This window comes from Saccostrea cucullata, unplaced genomic scaffold (genome assembly GCF_032062105.1).
Source record: "Saccostrea cucullata isolate Sc308-1 unplaced genomic scaffold, CSIRO_AGI_Scuc_v1 ctg6509, whole genome shotgun sequence".
In the NCBI taxonomy this organism is placed as follows: domain Eukaryota; kingdom Metazoa; phylum Mollusca; class Bivalvia; order Ostreida; family Ostreidae; genus Saccostrea; species Saccostrea cuccullata.
The window spans coordinates 100,871-128,296 of NW_026918928.1; the positions used below are offsets into that span (position 1 = coordinate 100,871).

General features: G+C 33.5%; 1 protein-coding gene across 1 annotated transcript in view; it reads right to left on the minus strand.

Annotated features, from left to right (window-relative positions):
- The window catches only part of LOC134275877 (RILP-like protein 1), a gene marked incomplete at its 5' end in the record, with an annotated part of 116,084 nt that overhangs the window by 71,181 nt on the left and 17,477 nt on the right, over positions 1-27,426 (minus strand). The window contains one exon of the mRNA XM_062758162.1: positions 611-903. Within this exon, the coding sequence (XP_062614146.1) occupies positions 611-903 (293 nt within the window). The remainder of the gene's footprint in view (positions 1-610; positions 904-27,426) is intronic.

The window sequence follows — 27,426 nt, forward strand, 5'->3', positions numbered from 1 at the left end:
TGCACTGCCTGAGGATGCTTTTATGTGAGTTTCATCTTTCCTGACCCAGTGGTTCTTGAGAAGAAGATTTTTAAAGATATCATTATTTTTTCACTACCGGTAATTCATAATTATTTCCCCTTGGGAGAGAGCATGACCCTTCATTTGAACAAACTTGAATCCCCTTCACCTAAGGATACTTTGTGGCAAGTTTGGTTGAAATTGGCCCAGTAGTTCTTGGGAAGAAGATAAAAATGTGAAAAGTTTACGACGACTACGTTACCACGAAGACAGACAAATTTTAATCAGAAAAGCCAACTTAAGCCTTCAACTCAGGTGAGCTAAAAATCATTCGAATGTCTTAACTTTTGAAAAATTTTACTAGACATGGTGCCGCATGGTGCATTTTCAAATCCACACACACCATGCTACACCCCATTTCACATGATGTTTTTTCAATCGTGTGACAGGGAAAACTTGTGGCCTGTACTGTACTTTGATTAATATCAAGACATCTAACTGTAAACAACCTTGTTAAATCTGGCAAAATGATAAGAAATTTATGAATTAAAGGATTCCAAAACAAAAATCCTGCTGATAGCTGTAACATCACAATCCATGATTATCTTACTTTGGCTTATAAGCTGTGAGCTCCTCCTCCACCTCTAAAAGCTTGGACTTGAGCTCGTTCCGCTCCATCAGAACGGTCTTCAGTTCCTTCATTGTAAACCTTGGCCGGTCAGGATCCTTCATGTCAATGACCATTTTACCAATCATGCTGAGCCTGTGCTCAATGTGGCCCATGTTTTCACCCTCCTCCTGTCTCGGATCCTCCCCCACAGGTGGGGCCCCAGGAGGAAACTGGGATTTTTCTGAAGAAATTGTGGCACTAACTTCGTTTGGAATGGGGGCTTCATCATCCTCCTTAAGAATATTAAAATAATCTTTGACAATTATACCTCAAATCAAGCAAAGGACATAATATCGAAAATACCACCACATACATGCATACAAAAATGAAATACTTAAGGAATGACTCTAACTCTTGGCCAAAATAATCGATGTAACCTGGTTTGGGTCAGTTACACTTTATAATCCGTGAAGGGGATTTGTTTTGATTTTTTATTAAGCTATGTGTGTGGATTCTAAAAATATACTTGACAAAAAATTTCAATACTGAATACAGGGAAATTTTCACTCCCATTTTATTTTCAACCCTTTCGCCCTTTTCATGATTGGGCAAATTTAAAACAGGACGAATTCAAAGAACACCGCAGATCTACAACTGGGCAAATTTAAAATGAGGCAAATTTATTTGTAAGTGTAAAAAGGGAAAAATAACCCTGTATACAGTACTTTTGATAACAGGAGCCAATCTCCTTAAACAATGTCATCATTTACTGTGTTTGACAACTGAATGAACATCAGAATTATTGCTTCCAGGCTATATCAGCAAAGATCATTCTAAATCTTCAAAAGGCCGTTAAGCAGCTAATCAAATCAAATAGATGAGCTCGAAAAATATTTATGTTTTATAACTCATGTCAAACTAAAACTCTTTCAATCTACCTTTTTACAGTTGAAAGAACTACGAACGATAGTATTGTATTCCCGCCTACCTCTAAGTCAATTCTCAAAAGTTAACATATTCGAAAGATTTTCAAAATTTTTATAGATATTTATATGAATTTTCATAAAACGTTACTTATTTAGGATACCAAAGAGAGATAACTCTATAATTTTGGTAAAACTTGTGTTTTTCACTATAGAAATCAACGGAAAACGGAAAATATTTTTAAAACATCTTCCCCCCCCCCCCCCCCCCCCCCCCCCCCCCCCCCCGTGAAACAAAAATTCCTTTTTACAGGTAATATGGACTGTCGTTTTACAAATTTATGCCAACGCTTTTTGTGTTTCACGGGGGGGGGGAACATAAGTTTATAGACAAAAAACGAAAAAAATGCTGATTTTTCACAAATTTTAAAGCTATTTACAGCTAAATAATTGTATTTTATTAAATTATATATGTTTTGTTTATTTGCATAAAACATAAGAAAAGATATGAGATACATTTTATCATATTTAAGACTATTTCAAAATATGGTGGTTCTTGAAAGTCCGATTTCACTAGAAAATATCGTCTACCCCCTTTTTTCAAAAGCTCAAATTAATGATAATTTACTATCTAGTGCTGGAATTAAAATGATTAATCAATTACCATAGAACTGTTCTTTGTATTAAACAAAGATTTAATGGCCAAATTGCCATTAATATTGAATTTAATGGGTGCAAAATGTAGGCAGTAATCAGAGTTAGAGTTCGTAGTTCTTTAAGAAATTGTAAGGCCATATTTACACATCTTTGTTAATCCATACTTAAAACAACCCGTGCAATGCTACCTCTTTTGAGGTCTGAATCTCCCTCTTTTTCATCACAGTATTAAGTTAATAGCCATTCTCTGTAAGCATTTAAGAGTCATTCTCTGTTAGCATCAAAATGGGCTGGAAATTGATTCTCATGGATTTTGCTGAAACTTGGTGAAATAATTACATTATAAGCCCTATTTACAAAAATATTATTAAAAGTGATCAATTGGTCTTGTTTCCATGGCAACTAGGTTACCTGTTTTTGCACATAGGTGATAAATACCTAAAATGATATTTCTTCCCATTAATGTACATTTAATCAAATAAAGGTGATTATTATTATTTTTCCAAATATTGTTAATTGTATTTTCTATACAAAAAAGATGAAAAATTTTTTTTGGACCTGCCGTTAAATGCCAAATAACATAAAAAATTGCTTTAAAAAAGGGGGGTTAAACATAACGATGTACATAAAAACGCAGGCACTGGTGGAATATTCTGATGCTCTGTCAATTTCACCTTATACATTTATGAAGAACATATGAAAAAACTGGAGAGGTAATATTTACTTTAAGGATTTCAATCCCTAATGGGACCAAATTCTCTACCCTTAAATGTCCGTCAAGTACACAATACTCTGATATTATATTAAAGCATTTTATAGTGGAAAAGGATTGCCCACGAGAAATTTTCAAAAAGTTCATTAATTAAGCAGTAGTCAATTAACAAAGATTGCATTGAAGTCTATGGGGAAAAGCGTTTTTTCAAAATAAAAATTCAAATAATTTGAATATCAATAAATCCTGTGGTGGAAAGATGCATTGAAATATTAAAAATAGAATGATAATTGAAAACAATTTTTTTACCAGCTAAATTTTTTTAAATGATTTTTTTTTATTAATTAAAAAAGGGGAGATAACTCTTACCAAAATCCAAGGTCATGAATTAGGACACATCCCACTAAACATACTTACATTAATAAATGGGAAGTATGTCTAAATAAACTTCAGTATTCAATGCCTACATATCTGTTATGTTTTCAATTTCATTGAATTTCTTCCCATTAGGGATTGAAGACCTTAAGAAAATAAATTGATTGTAAAGTTTGTAATAAAAATCTCTATATTTACACAGATTTTTGTGAAGAGTTACTTCCCCTTTCGGAAATCTTTTGCTTAAATCAATGAAAATGAAAGTGAAAGTACACAGCAGAAAATGACTTTAAGAAGTAAATACTGTCTGTTTTGGATATTTTCAGGGGTTTTAATCCAACTTGTGAAGTATTTAACAGGTGCGGATCCAGAAATTTTTTCCAGGGGGGTCCACCCCAGTCAAAAAAAAATCCAATCACAGAAATTTGTTGACAAGCAAAAAAAAAAAAAAAAAAAAACCTAAACTCCCCAAGCGTCAAAAACCTATTTCATGGGGGGGGGGGGGGGGGGGGGGGGGGGGGGGGGGGGGGACTTCCATTGCCTCAAATCTTTCACTTTTCATACCCATTTCACACATATTCGCATTTACCAGGGGGGGGGGGGGGGGGTCAGCGTTTTCCAGGGGGGGTCCATGGTAAATTTTTTGTTGTTTTAGTATATAAATTTTTTAACCTGGTAAATTCCAGGGGGGGTCCTGACCCCCCCCGACCCCCTGACCCCCCTCTAGATCCACGCATGTTTAACTTTACCCATAGTTAAACTGTTAAATGATTGATCAGGCTTTACTGTGTCTGAGAGATATACATGTTTGTGTGTAGATGTGATAAACTTAAAAATGGATTCCATCCTATGAAATTCCTGCTTTGTGACAACAAGTGCAGTATCATTCCAAAAAAAGTGTTTAAAAACAAAGTATCGTCAGTTAAATGGACTTCAAAGCTAAGAGTGGGATAATAAGGTTGTGATGAAGAAATATATATGGCAATAAGAAGATCACTAGGCAAGTACCAATGAAATATTTACCACGTACATTGAAAGTTGCACATATTTTGTATGAGTTCATTAATAAAAGGGCATGATTATTTATTGTAAAAATAACATTGAAGTACCCAAAGCATAAATAATGACATGATTCTAATTATATCAATATTAATAGTATAGGCATATTATCAATCTTATATAAAATCAGATGTTGATGAAAATTATATACCGGTAAACCATCTCAGCATCTGTCGATTTCCGTCCGTCCGTCTGTTATGCTTTGGGGTACCCATCTCTTATCCGCAACTCCTCTCATACCATGGAAGGAAATTTAATGAAACTTTCACAGATTCTTAATTACATATTGCCATTGTGCACCTCCTATTTTACTTTTTGATCTGACATGTATTTTTGATTTTCCAGAGCAAAACATGGACACTGCCATTATTTTCATATGGGGGGCGGGGGGTATCATTTAGTGAGCTCATTGCTCACAGTACCTCTAGTTTCTTTAATATATGATTATTTTATTGCAACAAAGAAAAAAATTATTTAATTATTAAGATTTCTTTGTCATAGCAAACACTGTCACAGTTGAATTTAAGCCAAATTTATAATACAATGTGTACACTTTACTGAAACAATATATAATGAAGGAATACATTAAAGATTTATAGGGAAATATGGCAATTTCCAGTGGAGAGGAGTTCCTTTTACGTACATGCAGTCAAATTGGGGAAATGTAAAATGGTCGTTGTTGAAATCATAGATTTATGTGCCCAAATTACAGCTGAGAAAGAAAGATATATTTGATTTTGTCACATTTTATGAGGACATCTCAGTATTCCATTTATCACAGACTTTATGTTCTGGAAAATATTTCTAAGAAGCTTTCCAAATAGTTTTAGATAAAAACTAGAGGTACTGTGAGCGATGAGCTCACTAAATGATACCCCCCGCCTCCCATATGGTTATAACTGGTGAAATAGTCCATCTTTTCCTGTGGCCGGGAAACCCAAAATATCTGTCTGATCAAAAAGTAAAATAAGAGGTGCACAATGGCAATATGTAATAAAGATTCTGTGAAAGTTTCATCAAATTTCATTCGGTGGTATGAGAGGAGTTGCGGATAAGAGATGGGTACCCCAAAGCGTAACAGACGGACGGACAGACGGACGGACGGACGGAAATACCGATTACTATGTACCCCCACTTTTCAAGCGGGGGGTATAATAACAAGCTAATTTAGAGAATTTGTGTCCCCCGCTTAAGGAAAAAGTAAACCATGCACAGTTCGGGGGAGGGGGGGATTGGATCCCCCTGACTGAATTTGTAGAATTATTAAATGTATACATTTATACTGAAGCAAGTAAAATATGCCAATATGGATATAAAGATTTGATTACTTATTCTTTATTACCACGGTATGTGTATAGAAGATTCTTTTTATATGGAATATTTATCACACTGTAATGATGATTTTATGAGTTTGTACAATCCAGACCTCATAAATATCTCATTTCACATGCTGAATACTATCACTTAGTAAAAAAAAAGTATTTCGAAAAAAAAGAAAATGGATCGTCCGGGTTTCGAACCCGGGACCTCTCACATGTAAAAATGAGAGACATACCACTACACCACGGAACCCCTTTAAACCGGCGAAAATTATATGCAAAGATGAAGTCAGATACATGTATGTATTTACGTTCGATATTGTCAAAATTTTACACAATGCATGGTGTCTAATTTAACCTTGATTAAACAGTTCTAATAAGATGTAATAAGAATATAAAGCCATCGAGAACCTGTTTTATACGTAATAACTCTCCTCATGCCCCTGTGCTAAAAATAGTGACATATAATACAATAAATACTAATAAAACAAATGGGGAAGGACACTTTGAGAGGGGTGAGAGAGGTCCCAGGAAGTTTTGGTAAAAAATTACATTGCAAAAGCTCAAAATCTTCTTGAAATATCGCCCGGAAAGGATAGTGTTACACACAGACAGAATGTATAAATATACAACCTTGAACTTTGACCTTTTGACCTCAAAATCAATATGATTCTTCCTTAGGCCATGGGAAGTTGTTATGTAAAATTTCATTGCAAAAGCTCAAAGGGTTCTGATATATCGTGTGGAAACGAAAGTGTTTTAACAAACAGAATTTTTGAATTTATAACCTTGACCTTTGACCTTTTGACCTCAAAATCAATAGGGCTCTTCTTTAGTTCATAGAGAGTTGTCTTGCAAAATTTCATCACATAAGCTCAAAGGGTTCTCGAGATATTGTGTGGAAACGAAAGCATTACAGACAGACAGAAAGACGGATGGATGGACAGACCCAAATTATTATCCCCCACTTTTCAAGCGGGGGACAAGAAGTTATTTAACTTGAAAAAAAAAAACATTACAAATAAATCAAGCCCCCCTTTCTAACATATTGGAGGAGGAGGTGGTAACTTTTATTGCCCCCTCACTTTAACCCTCCAGAAAATTATTTCAGATAATTATATTTTTCCTGTCATATATCGATGTATACTTAGAGGTATTAATATTACACTCACTTTGAGTCAAAATGAGGTTCTCTGTTGATTAATTGAATTTCAAAAGCTTATAGGGAGTTCACTGGCATAGCTCCTACGGACAGTGTTTTGGACCTAATAAGAGCGGCGGTGGTTTGTATTATTATATGCTTTCCATCTAATTGTACTTTCCCTAATACTTATTTTAACCTCTGTGCCTTAATGAGGAAGAACAAAATCACAAAATCTTTAAATTACATACTGAATTTTGAGTGTCATTCTTATGTGTAGGACACTTATCTCTGCAGGGAAAACTTCAACAAATTTTTTTATGTATGGTACGGACAGACACACGGATAAACAGGAAGTTGACATCAGATTTAAACTCAATTGTTACCCACCATGCATATGGCATGCCTTAGCAAATACTGTGCTAAAATTTCAAGCATCTTCAATGAATAGTTACTGAGAAAACTGCAACCAAACATTTGCTATGTATAGACACACAGGCAGACAAACAGACAGACAGACGGACGGACCGACACACAAAGGTAAATCAGTATACCCCCTCTCCTTCGTAGCAGTGGTATAGTAATTCCTTACGAAAGTAACAGCAAAAGATCATTTCAACAACAGCAAAAACAAGTTGAATTGAGGAGGGGGGGGGGCACTCTTGACTATGTGCTTGTCCTACTTAAACTAAGAAGTGCATGTACATGTTAAAACAAGTGTATATATGAGCCTCGTTGGATAGAAATCGACCTTATCTCATGTTACATCATAATGAGAAAAACGAAGAAACAAAAAGTACATTTTTTACCGTAATTTTTTTCCACATTGTTATGAAAAGTAAAACACGTGTAAATTAATTTCACATTAATCAAACATATTTTTCATAATAATTTTTTTTTAAAATGAAGGTCGAATGTCATCAAATCTATGCTAACTATCATATTATATTATAACCCCGTGTTGAGCCTCTACAGTAAAGCTGTTTCTATGGATGTATGTAAACAGAGACAACTGGAATACCGAATCCGATGTTAAATAACGTAGCAGAAGATAAACATGTACGAGCAAAAAACAAACAAAAAATAAGAAATAAAGCAAGAAATTTACAGACAAGGTAAGTAAAATTAAGATTATATTATCTTTAATTGTTCGAATATTTCTTTTAATGCTTTGTTTAGTCCCATTACGGAATGAACACCAGAACGTTGTCGAACTACAAGACTCACGAGTAAATGTGTCAAGCTTTATTTACTAGCATGACACATTTACTCCTGTAGCATTGATGCTTATTATTGATGTTGTTAAAAATGTATATTCTTCTAAGATCTGTCAATTATTTATTCACTCTGAAAAAAGAGTAGAAACAGTATTGCGTAACGCACATATATATGTTCATCTATGTGATGAAATTAACTTTCCCGGTGTTTGTGTTTGTTTCTTTTGCATGTGCGTGATAAGTATTTTCTGATCGTTTCTTATTTATTTATTTTATCTTATTTTTCAATGTCGGTCCTTCAATTTTTTCTCTAGTACGGTCTAGGAATACTTCACCACTTGATGTTTCTGAGAGAGAGAGAGAGAGAGAGAGAGAGAGAGATCAAAACTTTTAAAACCTACTTATGATGTATGTTGACAACTAATAGTTGATTTTAAATGAATAAATATAAACGCAGCTTAAGAACAAATCACAAGTCATATTCGATAAGTGTATGAAGCAAATTAAATATTCTTCATGTAGACCCTCTTTCTTATTTACGGTTGTGTAAACAATAACAGAAATACGAATAGCGTATTACCACCACCCCCCTTCCCCGTACTTTTGTTTATCACTGAGTTTCCGTTCTTTAGTTACGTGTCCCTTTATCCCTATATCTGACTGAAAAAATATTTATGTTTATGTGCATAAAAGATACCAAATACTGCAAACAAACATTGTTGTGGTTTCACATGAAATTTTGTCGAGAAAAAGCCGTATATGTATGAAATATGATGAAAATTTCATTCATTTTCAAAATCAAATTCTTTTTTTCTTGGAAACTGAATTGTTTTTCTTCCCAAATTTTGGAAATGCGTAATAATATATAGATACTTTTTAATTTTATATATATTAAATATTTGTATAAATAGACTAAAATATCATAGGCGTTGGAAGGAAATTGAAAGTGGGTGGGAGGCTAATTGAAAGTAAGGGGGCTAATTCAACAAAACAAGGCAAACCCCAATTTTCCATGCCTAAATTATGTTTATGTTTGCAAAAATAAAACATTGGGGGGCTTAGGGGGGGGGGGGGGGCTAAGCCCCCCCCCCTCGCGGTTCCGACGCCTATGAAAATAAACCAAACATTCAAATGTAAAATAGATTGTCACGCAGGAAGTAAGCTCGTGATCTCTTGTGTGCAAAAAATTCTGGGATCGCACAAAGGCAAATCAATCATATTCCTACCCACTCCAAAAATAATTATAAATAAATAGAATATAAAATAATAATAATTTATAGGAATTCAACATAAGAAAGTATATGAACATTTTTTTTACTTTTTAATAAATTCAGTGAGCAACATGGATGAGATTTCCGCTGAGAATCCTGGCCCTGGTATCAATGAGTTTGAAGAGGAAGCTGCGCAATTCTTTCATGAATATGTCCCTAGTTCTCAAATTCCGTCAACAGCAAATCGCTTTGAAGATGACAGCAATGAAGACGCAACAGAAGTTACCGAAGAGAACATTCGATACAGAGTAAGTGAATACTGCACTGAACAGTCTGTCATGTCATCCCCAGACCAAAGTGATGAAACCAACGAGGAGAGGAAGTACATTATTTGAAATAGAATAAAAAAGAATTTTTGAAAGCAGTTGCGGGTACTCTGGGGAGTGTTTTGATAAAATTTCCTCATTTAAAGAACAGGCTTACCTACAGAACTCCTGTGTTCCGTACATACAGTTTATCAAGCCAAAAACTGACCTATGTAAGACTTGCCACGATCTCTTTGGAGAAGGAAGACATATCATGTGGTGCCTTTTCAGAAAAAGAAGTCAAATTACAATTGACACAATGCCTTCTACTTCATGTAGAAGAGGCGAGAAAACAAAACGTGATTTTTACAAACTATGTACAGAAAACTGAAACATGTTGAAAAACCTCATGGAAAATTCCTGCTGCCCTGTTCCATGCCCTTCACCAATGTCCATTGGATACACGTTTGACTTTTCACAATATGTGGCTCGATATAGAGGACAAGTAAACGGATTACAATGGTTTGGATGGGATGCTTTCTTCAACACCTACTTTAAACCTTTAAAAGGCATCGGAAAATTCCATCACTTCCGCTTTTCTGCCGAAGAACCAGGTGTTGTTTATGCCAGAAATACGCTTGAAGGCCCTGAAGCACGAATAAATCTTTTAAAAGAGAAGGTGAACATGGATAAAGTCGTCAGTGGATTTCCAGAGGTGATCGCTCCAGCTGGACTCTCAGTTGAAAGAAGAAATTACCTTTTCAATGAGATCAGAGCTTACGTAAAAGCGCCGTACAAAGACTTTACATGTCCGGCTCCAGACGAGGAGTGATTCAATTTCTGGTTTCTGATCGATGCTTAACAATGTAAATTGACATGTACATACGAATAAAGTTTAAATTTTATCCTTTTTTGCAGAGATTTTCTGTTTTGAATGAAGTACATGTAGTATTGAATTGTGAAATATTTAACTCAGTCTGTATTGTGACGTCACAAAGAATCGCTAAACTATCAAGATTTTTCTTCAAACATGTGATGTTTAAACTTGAATATCTTTGTTATTTTTTAAGATATCAATATTCTGTTTTTTGATTTCAGTTACTTACAGCCACGGCAGTTGGAATATACTTAGATCTAAAAATCATAAAATTTACTGATAAGGTCGATTTCTATCCGACGAGGCTCATATGTTTCAATTAATAAAGCAAGTTGCTTCCAAAAGTTTGGTCATAATTTTATGTAGGTATTTATTGTTTCCATGGAAACAAACCCTGCTGCAGTAATTCAGATACTAGGTAGTATATGTAATCAGTTTAAGTTTGAGCTCATCTGTTTTTGTCCCGGTAAATAAATTAATTAGAAGTAGAATCAAACATTGGTGGCAATGCTATGAGTTTTGTATACTGGTACATCAATAATTATTTCGATCATTCCTGAATAATTTGGTTATCATAGCAACTGGGTCTTTTTAAATTGTGAATTTCTATTTGCATGTTAGTGAAATGACAAGGTTTACATGGTTTATGGAATTTATTTCACTGAAGAAGACATATAATCATACAATAAAGCAGTAGATTTTGTTTATTAAACATATCAATGAAAAGGATTTTCCTGATATTGACTGCCATAGCAACCATTTTTAAAAATAAATTATGAATTACTGTTTTGATATTTAGTGAAATACAAATAAATTCAATTTATTTTATTGAAAAAGAGAAAAAAATCATGAATGAAACTTTTGTATTATCCGTTGTGTACTTGTCAGTATCACAAAAATTGTGATAGCAACCATTATAAGGAAGTGTTCAAAAACTATTTGGTTACCATAGCAACGTGATTTTAGACGCTTGAATTTTTATTCATTTTTTTTTAAATGTACATAAGTGAAATAACAAAAATAATAAGTGTTATCTATTTATTGAAGAAATTAAATCATGCACTAAGCATGCTGAGGCCACAGATTTTGCATAATGATAACGTCAATAGCTATAGTGATTTTCCTGACTTTTTGGTTGCTATAGTAACCCATGATTTTTGTTTAATTTATGAACTTACATTTTTATCATAATATTTTAAAATTATGAGGTTTAGTAGTGTGATTTATTTTACTTTTGATTTTTTAAAAGCTATAATGTACAAAAAGGAGTCAAATGTTGAATCTACAAATTAATCCAAAATCTCCATAGCAACCGATTTCGTTTTCGTTTTATTTTATTTTAAGAAATAATACCTCTATAGAAATTTTTTATTTTGTTGAGTAAGGAATGACCTTTTCAGTGATGGTAATTGTTTTTTATGATTTGCCTGCGTTTTCTTGCTACTATGCTTAGAAAATGCCAAAAATTGGCATTTTTTCAAATTTGTTAAAATATGAAAAATTCACACTTTTCACTGAAAGACAACTCTTTTATGACCAGCTACTGAATAATTTCATCAGTTGTGGTAGTTACTCCTAAAAATATTCTATCAGAGTAGGCAACAATTAGTTCTGTAAATAATATGCAGAAAATAGAAATTTATGATGAAGATGGTATACTTTCAGTAGGTTGCTCTGTATTTTTGGCCACAAAATGGTGGTTTTGGTTACCATGGCAACTGGGACTCAAAATAAACAAGAGGCCCATGGGCCACATCTCTCACCTGAGAAGCTTTGACCATGTGATTCTTAACCAGATTTCCCCCTTGTAATACCTATTATGACCCTATCGTACCCCAAGGGTCTTAATTTGGACAATTCAAATTCCCTATTGTGGTCCCGCCCAACCCCTGGGGGTCATGATTTGAACAATTTAGAATCTACACTACCCAAGGATGCTTCCACATTAGGGCTGTCACGGTTCCAGAATTTTTCGGGTCGGGTCGGTTCTGATTTTTTAAGTTTCGGTTTCGGTTTTTCGGTTCGGGTAGGTAATGGAATAAAAGCTCATGATTTGTATTATTTTCAACAACAAAAAGAATATTTTTATTTAATCTTAAAAATAGCAACATCATAAGAAGTTTAAAGTAGTTTCCTGACTAGAAAACAATTGTACCAAATTATTTAAATCATCTTATAATGGTAATGTACTAACAAATCTCTCGTTTTTGACACCATTTTTATAGTAAAAACTTCTCTACTATATAAATCGGAACCGAACCGAATTCTGGAAAAACGGAACCGTACCCGACCCGAATTTATTGTTCCGCGGTTCCAGGTCATTTCGGGTACCCGTGACGGCCTTATTCCACATAAGTTTCAGCTATTCTGGCCCAGTCGTTCTTGAGAAGAAGATTTTTCCTATACATTTCATTCCCTATTGTGGCCCCGCCAAACCCCCGGGGGTCATCATTTGAACAATTTAGAATTTAAACTACCCAAGGATGCTTCCATATAAGTTTCAGCAATCCTGACCCAGTGGTTCTTGAGAAGAGATTTTTAAAGAGTCTTCCTATATATTTCTATATAAAACATTGATTCCCTATTGTGGCCCCGCCCAACCCCCGGGGGTCATGATTTGAACAATTTAGAATCTACACTATTCAAGGATCCTTCCACATAAGTTTCAGCTATTCTGGCCCAGTAGTTTTTGAGAAGAAGATTTTTAAAGATTTTTCCTATATATTTCTATGTAAAATTTTGATTCCCTATTGTGGCCCCACCCAACCCCCGGGGGTCATGATTTGAACAATTTAGAATCTACACTATTCAAGGATGCTACCACATAAGTTTCAGCTTTCTGGCCATGTAGTTTTTGAGAAAAAGATTTTAAAAGATTTTTCCTATTTATTTCTATGTAAAACTTAGATTCCCTATTGTGGCCCCGCCCAACCCCCAGGGGTCATGATTTGAACAATTTAGAATCTACACCATCCCACTTGCTTCCAAATAAGTTTCAGCTTTTCTGGCCCAGTGGTTCTTGAGAAGAAGATTTTTTAATGACCCCACTCTATTTTTGTCTTTTCTTGATTATCTCCCCTTGGGAGAGGACTTGGCCCTTCATTTTAACAATTTAAATTTCCCTTCACCTAAAAAAGCTTTGTACCAAGTTTGATCAAAATTGGGTCAGTGGTTCTTGAGAAGAAGTCAAAAATGTGAAAAGTTAACAGAAGGACAGACGGACAGCTAGACAACTAGACATGGACGGACGGACGGAAAAGCCTGTTATGTATTTTTCGTAATGTATGAAAAAATTCATACATTGGTTTGAAAGTCCCAACTTTTTTTAAACTCTTTTTGATTCTTACAGAGAATGACTCTTAAGGTCAGACGAGACGTTCCTCAAAATCTGTTTTGTATATCTTCGTATGGTCCACTGTATAGCTATAAAATACAAAACGGACATTTTGTCGACATTCAAAAGTTTCTAAATTTTTTGATTCAAACACTTCAGAAAAGCTCACTTGATGTCAAAAATATATGAATTCGTAAGGGCTCAGGTGAGCTAAAAATTGAAACAAAGCCCCAAAAATGTTCTATACATGGTGTTTCTACATAGCATGCAAAAAATCAGCCAAATCTGTGATGTACCTTTTCAAACTTTTTTCTAAATTCTTTGATTCTTACAGAGAATGACTCTTAAGGTCAGACGAGACATTTTTGGCCATAAATTTTTCAAAATCTGTTTTGTATATCTTCGTGTAAATGTATGAAAAATATTCATTTCCAACTTTTTTCTAGGGTCCCACCCCTAATCTTAGTATAAATGGTCTTTGCATCAAAATAATTCTTTACAGCGACAGAAATGACTCTTTTTAAGGTACAGACGAGCTGCGTTCCTCAAAATCTGTTTTGTATGCCTCCAAATCAATTTAGGCTCAAAAGACACCCTTCGTAATGTATGAAAAATATTCAAAATTTTCTTAACATTCTGATTTCTAAACCAGTTTCTAGACATTTTTAAAAATTAAAATCCAAACACTTAAACATTTGGAATTGGAAAATTATTTTTCTTCCCAAAAGGATTATATAAGAAAAACTACCTATTCCAAAAGTATCTTGCAGAAAACCAAATACAGCATTTTTAAATGCCTGGTAAGGACCGACCCCCCCCCCCCCCCCACTCCTCTTATCTACACAACTTCTTATCTCCTTAATGTTACCTCAATTTTTTGTGAGTAAACATGTTTAAGTAGCAATACTTCAATGACAAACTCTTACGAAAAATTATTTTTAAGGAACGTCTCGTCTGTCCTTAAACTCTTATATAGGGAGTGTGGCACACTTGGTCTTGGATTTTTATGAAACTTGGCATACATTCATTTAAAAAAAATATTTGTTGTATTGTTGAAAAATATTCTATATTGATGTATGTAACTAATATTCATAACGTAAATAAAATGGTTGCTATGGTCCATGGTTACCATGGCAACCAACATACATTTTTCATGGCCTAAAAATCGCTAAATTTTGATGAAAAATGATCCTTTTTTTGACTTTTTAAAAGTCTTTAATGGAACAAGCTATTAAAATGACTTTACCTTTTTGCCAAAATACATCATTTTACAGTGCTTTGAAGATCAATTTTACTAATTTTTTTAGCCACATTAATTTCTTGTTTACACTGGCAATACTAATTATGTCAAATAGCAACTGAACGGATAGATTTTTACTCATTGTGATCATAATTTTGGTTACAAAAAAAAAATAATTAAGATTATAATCTGTACCCCCATTTGTCTGAAAAGGTTATAGTTTTGAGAAAGCAAAATTTACTAAATTTGGTCAAACCAGGATACAGCTTTTTGTGTCTGCAAAAGGGGCCAAGAAAAAAGATTGATTTTTTAAAAATGGGGAAATAGCAATAATTTGAAAGGTGTGTTGAAACTCATCACGGCGAATTTATGTCTTTTGAGTTTTAAAAATGCATATACACTTAAACTAAATAATGTGCTCTGAACTGAAGAATGTTTCAAATCACAAGAGAAATTCACCGTAAGTTTACAAATTTTGCGATTTTGACGAACAGGTGATGCACAAGGATTTCGTGCATGTGCAGAGAAGGAATGCATTGGGCAATAGTTTTAAATAGGTTCAGTTTGAACCAAAATTGTGGAAATTAAATAGCATCATAGACTGATTAAATGTGACTTTGGCAATGTAAATAAAACGGAGAATGAGAATAAATACATTTTTTTAGATTACGAAACAAGGGGTTATCTCTCTCTCTCTTTCTCTCTCTCATTCACAACATTGTACATGTGTTTACACACTTTACAAGAAAAGAATAGCTTATTAAAATAAAGAAAAACTTAAAATAACTAGGAGACTTATTGTTCACAGAACAATAAGAGGTCTTTCCACCTTCTTTGAATTTTAAAATCGTTTTATACCTGACTCCTAACAATTAAATTCCATTAAAAAGAAACCAGAACTCTCTTAAAGCATAGAAAAAAATGAAAATTTAAAAAAAAAAAAAATGAATGACCTTGACCTTTGACCTTGAAGAAATATTAAAGGTCAAAGGTCAAGGGTCACAATGCAATTGACCCCATGCTTCTATCCTTTATAAATTTCAAGTTATAAGGTTTAATAGTAAGTACAAAGAAGTTAAAGGGCAATAACTCGTATAAGGGGTCATCAGATCCTTTCGCACTTTTCAGTGAAGTTAGGCCTGAAGACCCTTAAGACATTAGTGAAGGTTTGGTGTCTCTATGGTCTATGGTTTCGGAGGAGTAGCGATAACAAGGTTTTTTTGCACAAGGGGCAATAACTTTTAAAGGGGTTAATCTTATTCCCCATTTTCAAAAGGTGAGTTATTTCCCTTGAAGGGAACTCTTTTACTGTGTTTAATACGCATGCGCTATAAATAAAGTCACTTCCGCGGACGTTCTTGATGTAAACATGTTTATGGTGTTATGCCTCAGTCATATGGAAAAATGTTATTCTGTTTGTGAATAAAAAGAAATCTTAACTGATTCGTATTTTTTTTTTAATTGCCCACTCACAGTCTCTTTCTGGATTTGTATTAATCTGTGTAGTACTATAATAAGGTGCTGTGTGACCCCCCCCCCCCCCCTTACAAAAAAAAAAAAAAAAAAAAAAAAACGAAACAAATTACTGATAAAATGCTGATACATATTCGAATAGGTCTATTTAAAAAAAGCTAATAAGCTAATTTTCGGTAGTGGATGTTCTGCAGACGGATCGTCATTATTTACAAAATGTGCGGAACAAATTTTTAGTTATAAAGTTTTTTACGAATTAATCTAGCCTGCTGCAGCCATATTTTCTTTGTATCTCTAAAAAATTTTTGGAGACTAATGACATGTCCATCTACAGTTTTACCTCTGAAATTGCGGCATATACAGCAGTAGTTCGTCTTCCGCGACCGATACCTAGAAACTGCGTTTTTGCTCGATTGTATGTCATAACATAGAACTTTTACTTACAAGAACATATTTGGTGACAATTAAAGGCCTATTTCATTTGAATTAACAGTGTTTCTTGAATTTTTTATTTGTAAAATAATTGATTCACTATATAGTATATAAACTTTGAATGGAATTCTAAATGAATAATTTAATCTCATGTCCTCATGTAACGAAGAAAGACTAATTAAAATAGCATTGACCTGAATTCGTGTTACATATGTCGTATAAAGTCTGAGCTGCATTTAATCAAAGTTTTAGTGTAGGATCTAAGCATATGTACATGCATATTCCTGAGTAAAATACACATTTTGTTTAAGATCAGAGAATGGAGAGCAGAAACACGAAATTGATACAATAATTTCCTAGCGTATTTCTCGTTAATTAACGGAAAACATTCTTTTCTCAAGTGTTTTTTTTTTTAATCCTTAATTTCCAGTGTAAGTACATGTATTTATTTTGTTATTATTTTTTTTGCAAAGTTTGTAAAAAACAATATCAGAGAGAGAGAGAGACTCATGTAACCATGTGTAACTGACATACATGCATGTGCATCTGTGAAAAAATACATGTACCATAATTTTATTGAATTCACAGTTAATAATTCTAATAATTTTTAATTTTCACAACTATGGTTCATATTCAACTGTTCAACCCATTTTCATATTCGTTCTCTGTGCCTGGATCAAGGGGCTTAGCCCCACCCCCACTTTTATCCCAATAAAAGGGGGGGATCAAGGGGCTTAGCCCCACCCCCACTTTTATCCCCAGGGGCTTAGCCCCACCCCCACTTTTATCCCAATATTACTTTTTCTATTGAAAATGTTCATTGATAGACAGGTTGCCCCCCCCCCCCCCCCCCCCCACACACACACACACACACACGCACACACAGATAATACTACGGTAAAGTTATATAAGGGAAATGTAGTATTGTAAGCCAAGAAACTGGTACTGAAATAAGTAGCTTTTTCAACTTTGGGCAAGGTTTTTATTTGCTTGTCAACTTTTCTAGGTAAGAAATAAATATTTCTTTGGCTACCCCCCCCCCCCCAATTTTTAAGACGATTCTACGTGCCTGGCTAATTCATATAGCTTTCTTGAAAGGGGGGGGGGGCTAACAGACCCTTTATAAAATAATTTATTATCTAAAAAAAAATGCAAACCGTTTTCTTCTTTTAAAATTTTTAAATACAGCGTGCAAGTTGATCACTATTTTGTTGGATTATCGTATTGCGTAGTCCGCGGAAGTTAGGCTGGTGTAGAAGAGTTCCGATTTTGAGGGGAAATAACTCACTTTTGAAAATGGGGAATAGGACAAGAATGAAATCTTTGAAACAGTTTCAAGAGTACATATTAATGATGCACAGACATTTAATATATGTTAAAAGACAAAAGAGATATAAAAAAAGCTAAATTTCTCAGTTTTGGAATGACCTTGACCTTTGACCTTTATATGAATTTTAAGGTCAAAGGTCAATGAATCTTATGCAGTTAGTTTCATGTCTCTACGACTTCTGGTTTTAACAATCTTTAATTTTTTGTGAAATTTATAAATTTTCAGGGGCAATAAGTCATTGAAGGGGTCAAAGAACTTTCACAATGATTAGACTGAAAAGTCTCCTAAATTAGTCGAAGACGTTGGTGAAGGTTTTGCATTTCTACGTTTAACGGTTTTGAAGGAGTAGCGATAACAAGCTAAACAGTGAAAGGGGCAATAACTGCAGTAGAGATCGAAGTTCAAACATAGGGGGTCGTTTTTCGGAATAACTTTAGATTTCCAGTATCATGAACTAAATAGTTTTTCAATAAGTCTTACGGTCTCAAAAGCTAAGGTCAGAAATAAAATAAAAAACATAAGCATTTCAAGAGGTCTTTCCAGAGAAAGGTGGAAAGACCTAATTACTTAAACTGAAAGGATTTTTGACAACATAATACTAGTTTATGAAAAGAAATGTTTTCTGTTACGAGAAATACGCCCGGAAGTCATTTTATTGATTCCGAGTTTCTGCTGCTGATTTTTGTATCTAAATTCAGAACAATTAAAGATTTTCAGAATAATTAAAGATTTACATAAGAAAAAAGAAAAAAAAAACCAAATAAACAAGTCTTCTATGCCCTGTAAGTTATTTTTTTATATTATTTTTCTTTAGATTTTTTATTAATTTATTTTTTGTTTACTGATATTTCTCGTCAAAGGCAGACATTTAAATGACAGATCTACAATTTTAAAATAAGAAACAATGTACTAACATTTCTTATTACTAAGAATAAAAATATAAGTGCGAATAGTCATATTTTTTCTATAGATCAATTAATTAAAAATAACTGAACGAGTATATATTTAATTCTGTTAAAGCTTTATTTTAAAATGAAAAATTATTGTATAGATGTATACCGTAATTTCTGGATTATAGGTCGATGGGGTATATAGGTCGAAAGGCTCATTTTCAGCCTTAATTTTTGAAAAATCCTAAGACAGGTCGAACTTACTATATAGGACGAGGCTTTGTTTCCCGTTATCTAATGATTGTTACGCAGATACAACGTATCAGATCAGGTAAACCCTAAAATTACCGGGGTTATTCCGTGACATGAACGTATCAAGAAAATAAACGGGTATTTTAATGAGTACAGCATTTAGATAAAGTTTTTAAAAAAAATGTAGTTAAAACTTCTTTGAATTGTGTTACTACTTATTTTTCTCCAACTTGCCTGTTCAATGCCTCCGTAGTTTCACACTGTTGTTAAATCGGAGGCATAAATAACAAGTAAACACGTTATTATTTTACAGCTATAATTTGGGAAATACCCAAGACCAAAGAATAGTAATTCCGATTTCAGAACAACTTGGACACATTCCTAATAAATTTTATTCAGACATTATTTACCGATGGACGACAATTACTTTGATGGCAGCCATTTTTATTTTTCTTCTCCAGGGATTTGCTAAAATACGCAAATGAACATTGAATGTATATATCAAGCAACAGTACTGTAAAGAATTGAAATCAATTAACACTCTATAAGTTTAATTTATAAATTTAATTGAGAGTACATTCACAATTTAACTGTCAACATGAATTTCACGGCTTTGTTTTTTCAATGATGTGTAACACTAATACCCTATCACGGCACGTGGGTTTGTTAATCATGCCCCGCAGGCATTTGAACCAACACCTATGCATACATTGTAAATCCCTTTATCTGTCAGACAATTAAAATTCTGTTAGAAGCCAATCTTTGTTTACCGGTAATTCAATGTATTTCTTGTGTATGAAGCTTTTAAGGAGGCTCATTACACCAATTTTTGATGACGTACTACACAAAAAAACAAACCGCCATTGTGTCGACCGGTTTGCTCTGGGGACGAATTGTACAAGGTACCTCTATAATATGACCCTGACCTTTAAAGCGCTTCAAAAATAGATCAGATGAAACATGCATGCGGTGTTATAAACAGTTACTATGAAAACAAAGTAACGGATTCCTAATGCTATGTTCCCACTATCACGATTGGCGCCACGATTGAGATCGGGGACTCGAACGTGGACAAATCGTAGTTCTCGTATCAAACCGAAACAAATCTTGTGTTCACTCGTGACTATCGTGTTGATCGTGAAATTTTTTGTGACTGTCTAAAATTTTTCTACGATTAACACAATTAGATTTTAATCGTTATCATCGCAGCAAATCGCATTACATCGTAACTAACCTCAGCTGCATCGTATATAAACGTAACTAATCTGGCTTGTATATTGTGATCATCGGGATCAATCTCGGAAAGGACAGATATCCCTCTGAATGGCGATTCGTTGCGATATCTCACGTTCTGTCACTATCTGTGACGCTTTGCGTGGCCATCTGCTCACGTGCTGACACGGTTCTTTCCCGCTCAAAGACGATTTGATACGGACATATGAGAGTAAACGCCATTAGACACGAGTGTTAACGCTTTGTTGCGGACAATCAGGCTATATTACGAGTACTAAAGTTTGCAAAAATAACGGGAAAATTGAACGCGTTTCTTTCCCGATTGAAAAAAAAATGTCTGAGTTTTGGAAAAATATTTTAAAGATGCCACATAAAACAGGTACAAAATAGAAAGATGGGAGTTCCTATCTTCTTTTGAACTTGACCCCGTTCGATCAGAGGCAACATCAGTGAAAAAAAGATAAGAGATAGTTATACTGCTTTTTTACTCTACTTTGACAGCAATAACATATGACCATAGTTACACTACAAACACCACGTTTATGAAGTTGTCATCAACCTTTACTTCTGCTATTATTATTGATTGTATGTTTATGTTTTGTTTAAATTCAAGATATAAAATATAATGGACTCAGTATAACCAGATTTTTATATGTCTGTCGGGGTACAGTCGTAGCTCAAAGCGTGTTCTATCTTGATCCTGATCGTGAAAAACATTGCAATGAACGTGTTATTCTATCGTACAAGAGAGCGCAATGAACGTATTATATCGTATGAGTACGTATTAAAACGTAGGAGATCCTTTCTAATCGAGAACTCGAATCGTGATATTCGTGACAGATCGAGGTCCTTTTTCGACTAAATCTTGATAATCCTATTGAAACGTAATTCATCTTATCCGAACGGTAGTCAGATCATCAGAGATCGCATCACATGAAATTTATCCATCGGGGGCATAGCGCATAAAACGTAACAAAACGTATGAAAACGCATCTATACGCATCTCTTCGTATCTTGGCATAAAATTCAATAAAAACTCCGCGATCAACTACGATTGATCTATCTTGCCGAGCGTAACTGACCGCACAACAGTGGGAACGTAGCATTATGCATAAACCAAGAAGAATTGCTTTTAAGCAGAAGCAAAAGAAAACAACAGTCAAATCTTCGTCAAACAAGTAATGTCAATTTCATAGCAATGCAATGCAGCATGCACTGAACTCTATCAATGTTTGTATGGAGGAAATTCGAGTTAAAATCTACAACCTTGTTGAAATTAAAAAGTTATTTACTTGCACTATTTACTGTGTTGGTGTTAATTTATATATTTCTTTATTGATTTTAATGTATACACTGGCAATTTAAAGCTTTCTTCTGAATTTTAGATGTAATGTCAAACGTTCCTTAGTGTTTTGAGTCTTGGGTAAATAGGAAAGATAACTCTTGAAAGTGGACTTTTTATACCAAATATTTTTTAAATTGGATTTTTCATTTCGTTTAAACATTCTTCATTCAATTTGACACATGTAATTCATTGAAATACATTCCTTGTGTCTTCATAACTCCTTTTCTTAATGTTTTATGCATAGATTTAAAAGATAATGACATTAATTGTTTTTTAGGATAAAATTATTTTTTCTAATAAAATCAATATTAGGTATTATGAGGTATTTTCACTGTGTGTACTTGTATTTAGAAGATGCCCATCATTTGACACTGAAAGTTCTCAAATTATGGTAATGATGAACTTGAAATAAAACATTTCACTAAAATTAGACAAAAACTAAAAAATTCTATAAAAAATATTTGTGATATCAATACCCCATCTGGATATTTGACATCTACATAATAAGTGGTGCTGTATTGAAATCTAAAATGAACTGTGGATGTAATGAGCCACCTTAATAATAATTATAATTAATTAAAATTTTTAAAAAACACAGCAATGACTCGCGGATTTTTTTTTTTTGGTAATTAAATTTAGGAATTGAATGGCAACAAATTATTTCACCCATTTTACATTTAAATAAGCATAAGACAATAAAAATATTTAATATACTATTTCAATTTATCGCTACTAATAAATGGTTAAAACACTACAGTTGTGATCATGAAAAAATTCCGTATTTTCAATTTTGATATGTTTGCGGTTTTACTTTTAGTACATGATCGAGACCTACTATCTTCACAAGATGGATACCACATGATGTTAATGGATAATACATTGAGGAATTATTTAATAGATGAAGCAATGTTGTTTTCCTTTGACATCAACGGATTATTAATGGAATTTATTTTGTAAGAAAGTTATAGAATAAATATTTTATTGTTTACCGGGGCATTAATTTTTTTTTGCGAAAAATAATCAAAAAAGTTACGAAAGTGGCACAAATTTGCTTTGAAATTGACCAAAATTTTACTGATTTCATTATGATTTAGGGGCATTTTTCGTAAACTTGAGCCTTAAATAGGTCGAATTCTGAATATTGGGCGACCCCAGCGGTTCTGAGAAAAAAAGTATCGACCTATATTCCGTAAATTACGGTATATTTCTTCTATTTAAAACGCAGCCTCGGCATACGTAAAAAATACGTAAGGAAATATTTACCTTCTATATATCAATATATTTACAAATGCCAAAAAGATCAGTGGGACGATGTTTTGTTTTTTTTTATTTCATTTTTTTTTCTTATTTCCTCCATCACTGCTGCAGTTTAAACTAATATTTAAAATTGAAACCGAGACATAGCATACAAGACTATGATAAACACAATAACATACATGTAATAAAACATTTAAACTTGTCTAATAAATAGAAACTCGTTGATACTTCATTTGATATGAATAATAAATATATTACATTCTTTTATAACGGAAATAAAATTGTAAAATTGTACACAAGCATAAAGTACTTCAAAATACTTTTAAAATGGACTACTTTTTAGCAGCCAATCAAGGACCAAAGCTAACAGGCTCCGCCCACTTCATTTGCATATCGTTTCCCAAAGCGTACCATTCCATGCATAAAGCGAACCGTACCGTCCACAAAGCGTACCGTTCCGTGCACAAAGCGAACCGTACCGTCCACAAAGCGTACCGTTCCGTGCACAAAGCATACCGTTCCGTGCACAAAGCGAGCCGTTCCGTTCACAAAGCGTACCGAACCGTACTGTGCAAGTGGTGTAGTAGCACGGTTTAGGGTCTGTAAAGGTATTTTATTGAAACTGGTATTATATTCTCCCTTTAGCTTGATGCATAAGGCTGTTTAAGATTAATTCTATGTTTACATCACCCGCGCGCGTAGGTTTTGGAGAAAATCGTCTTTGAAAAAAACAAACAATTCGGAATTCCGTATTTCCGTTCCGGTTTGGTTCTACATTTAGCGACTCAATTCTGCATCCCGTAGTGGCAGAAAATGTGCTTTGATACCTCAGTAGATGGTGTTTGTGTTTATTAAATGAAAAGGAGTGAATTAAACAGTATGGGATCATAAATGTAAGTAAAAAAATTGATGTTTTTATGATTGAAGTTAATGACAAAGTCTAGTTTGTTGATTTTTTTTTGTCAGTCTTCGAATCATATGTACCATGTGTACAGATTGTGACAATGACAGACTCAGATCGTGATTATTTTGGCTGAACTTTTCATCGTATTTTGGAGAGAATCGCAGAGCTTTTAACTGAGTGTACGATGTGTAAAAAAAATTATATACAGTGAGATGCATCATTTAAATTTTATCAAATACTTTCATATTAAATACTTGTAAGAATTTAAAGGAACAGTAATGAGTAAGATTGATTTCTTCATAATTCAAGTACGTACCTAGTATAAATACCTACATGTTTTTGGAAAGATAATACTAGTCTTTGCCATTTGAGCAGGGAGAAGCTTACAGAAGATAAGCCTTTCAAGTGAAGGAGAGTAAGGAAAGTGGTTGGGTATTTTAAGAAGTGAAGAACCATGTCCTGTGTGTGAAACTGAGGCCAGCATTTTTTTATTTTTAGGTTTACGAACATCAGAATGAAAAAGTCCCGTAGGAGGAGGAAATAAAAAAAAAAAAAATATTTTGGATACATTATCGACTTTTCTACATTAATTTTTTCTTCTTTTTTTATGCTCTCCTAACAGGCTTCTTGCCACTGGACGCATAAGGGTTACAAAGGGGAAAATACAACCTTTAATTGTTTATTTCATCATTACCTGTTGGGGGCAGTGATATAAATCTTTTGATGTTGGACAAAATACAGATTTTTTTTAAAAAATCAATTTTTAAAATCTCTTTTAATATATCTTCATTTTTGTTTTTAATGTGTGTTAGGTAGAAATTATTCTAAAATATTAATATACTTGAGACCTATAAAAGTAATAATTTCTTTCATAAAACAGACAGGGAGTATTCCCAAGGAGTATTGAGGAGTAGAGTGGAATTTTTTTCAATTAAGTGTAAAATAATTTTTCTGGCTGCCATAAACGATACTATATACCTGTATATATTTGTATATTCTTGTTTTTAAATAGTTGAAATATTTTATTTCTTTACGCTATTGTATATTTCTTCCTCAAATGGACTTAACTTCTCCCATAGTTTTATTCATTACGTCTGATGCATAAGCGACCCTTTTCTGAAGAATGATTCTAAGACTGTAAGCTTTGACAGAAACCTAAACAATGTCTCTGACAATAGCTACCATGGGCAGTTTTAAACCTGTGGGAGGAAAATAATTTACAATTACAGATAGTTACTTTCGAATACGGGTCGAATACATGGTAGACAGACTACTCGGCCCGTGCTGGTTGACACCTCGGCCCTGACAGGTCGGCTCAAAATCATTGACACCTCGGCTCATACTGAAGACTGCTCGGCCCAAGGAATAAAATTAAAATTTAGTTTGTTTAATTAGTTTAATTTTTTATTTTTATTTTTTGTATTTCCTATGGTAATGTAAATGTATATATACTATGTATATATATAATCACTATACGTTTACTATACGATAATTTCAGTATTTCAGTATTTTCTAACAAACCACAGCACAACATCAAATTACAATCCGTTGATTGGGAGGTAAAAGGTCTATTTATTTATTGACTTTGTTGTTTATTACAATGCAACATTATACATTATTAATAGTTATTAGCCATTTTTAAAAAGTTTTGGTTGCCCTCTCCCGACTGACTGACTAAAATATTGTCTACTGCAGTGCATTGTACCATTGAATTTACTGATAATTATGTGTAAACCAATAGGTCTACACAGAAGTTTATGTCCTGGTCCACAAGATTTATTGTTTGTTTATTTTTGATATATACATATATTTTACTGTTTAATTTAAAAACTCGTATTTTTTCAAATCAATTCAATAAAATATCAACAATGGTTTCTTACAGGAACTTTTCATTAACGGCTTCTCGTAATTAACTCCCCACAGTTAACACTCCCCTATGACAAGCGATCGAGACTTTAAAGGTATTGCACCAAAGGTGTTGCACTGCGTCTTCTTCAGTTCTTGTTTGTTTAATGATTAGCATTTATATAATCAAGTTACTAATGCATTGTCTTTCTTTAATTACCGTCAAATATTGCCGTCTTGGAAGATTGCAAATGTATCAAATTAATTTTCTTTTGCATTTCATAGATATATAACAGCATAAATAATAAATATTTTTCATTAAAATGATATATTTTTGTTTGGGCCGAGCAGTCTTTTATGTGAGCCGATGTGTCTTTAAATTTGGGCCGAGCCGTCGGAGCCGAGGTGTCAATGGGCCGAGGTATCGTTGGGCCGAGGTGTCGTTGGGCCGAGCAGTCTGACATTCGAATACATAACTATCTCACCAACAAAGTCGTCAGCATTTTATTGTTCTCTGAACGGGTGAAACGTTCTGAATGGCACTCCTATCGATAAACATTTACATTAAACCAAGCTTTAGTGCTGTTATGGACTTGACACAAATCTCCCTTCATTACCGCCATGTTCATTTAAAACCGGAAGTACGAGTTCGTAAATTTGAAATCTCGATCCCGACTCAAATTTGACATCGGAAAGAAAAAATTCTGTTTTTCTCAATTTTATTTTTTTTCTGAAAATTCAAAAACTTGAGCGGCGGGTTTGTAAACCTAAAAATAAAAAAATGCTGGCCTGAAGGTATTTAGAATAAACTACATGTAATACACTTTCAAATCTAAATTCTAATAGATCTAGTACTGTGAGAAAAAATACAACATAATTCAATTTCAAGATATTTCAATATAAGAATGTATTAAATATTGTCATCATAATCTTTATTGTAGATATTGATCAACTATTCCCACAAGAAGAAGCATTTCCTTACAGGGTACCATGGATGTGAGGCAATATAAATCCAAAGGACATGAAGCAACTTTCCTGCACATTCAGTCTACATTGTTTGCTCACAACAGGACTCAAACCAATTAACATTCTAATGGCTGTTGCGTATCTATGGCTCAGATAAGTACAGCTCAGTGGTTGATCCTTGGATCACGTAAGCCGGGTTTAAACCGTAGTTGAGTCGGGTTTACCTGAGTCACATTTCCGTTGCACGCTATAAAACTGAGTAAGGTTTACCTAATCTTGACTTACTCATATAAGATATTGAAGGATAATAGGTTTCCCAATATTACAACACTTCAAAACAAGTTTTAATACTAGTAAATGGTTGAAAATTAAAAGGATATATTTAAAAACAAAGATATATATTGATGTTAAATTGTAAATTAAAAATGCCGAAAAAATGCAATACAACTTAATTCAAATCACGGCATCTTTCATCGAAACTCAAACCATAAGAAAATATAAAATCGCAAACAGAATAAA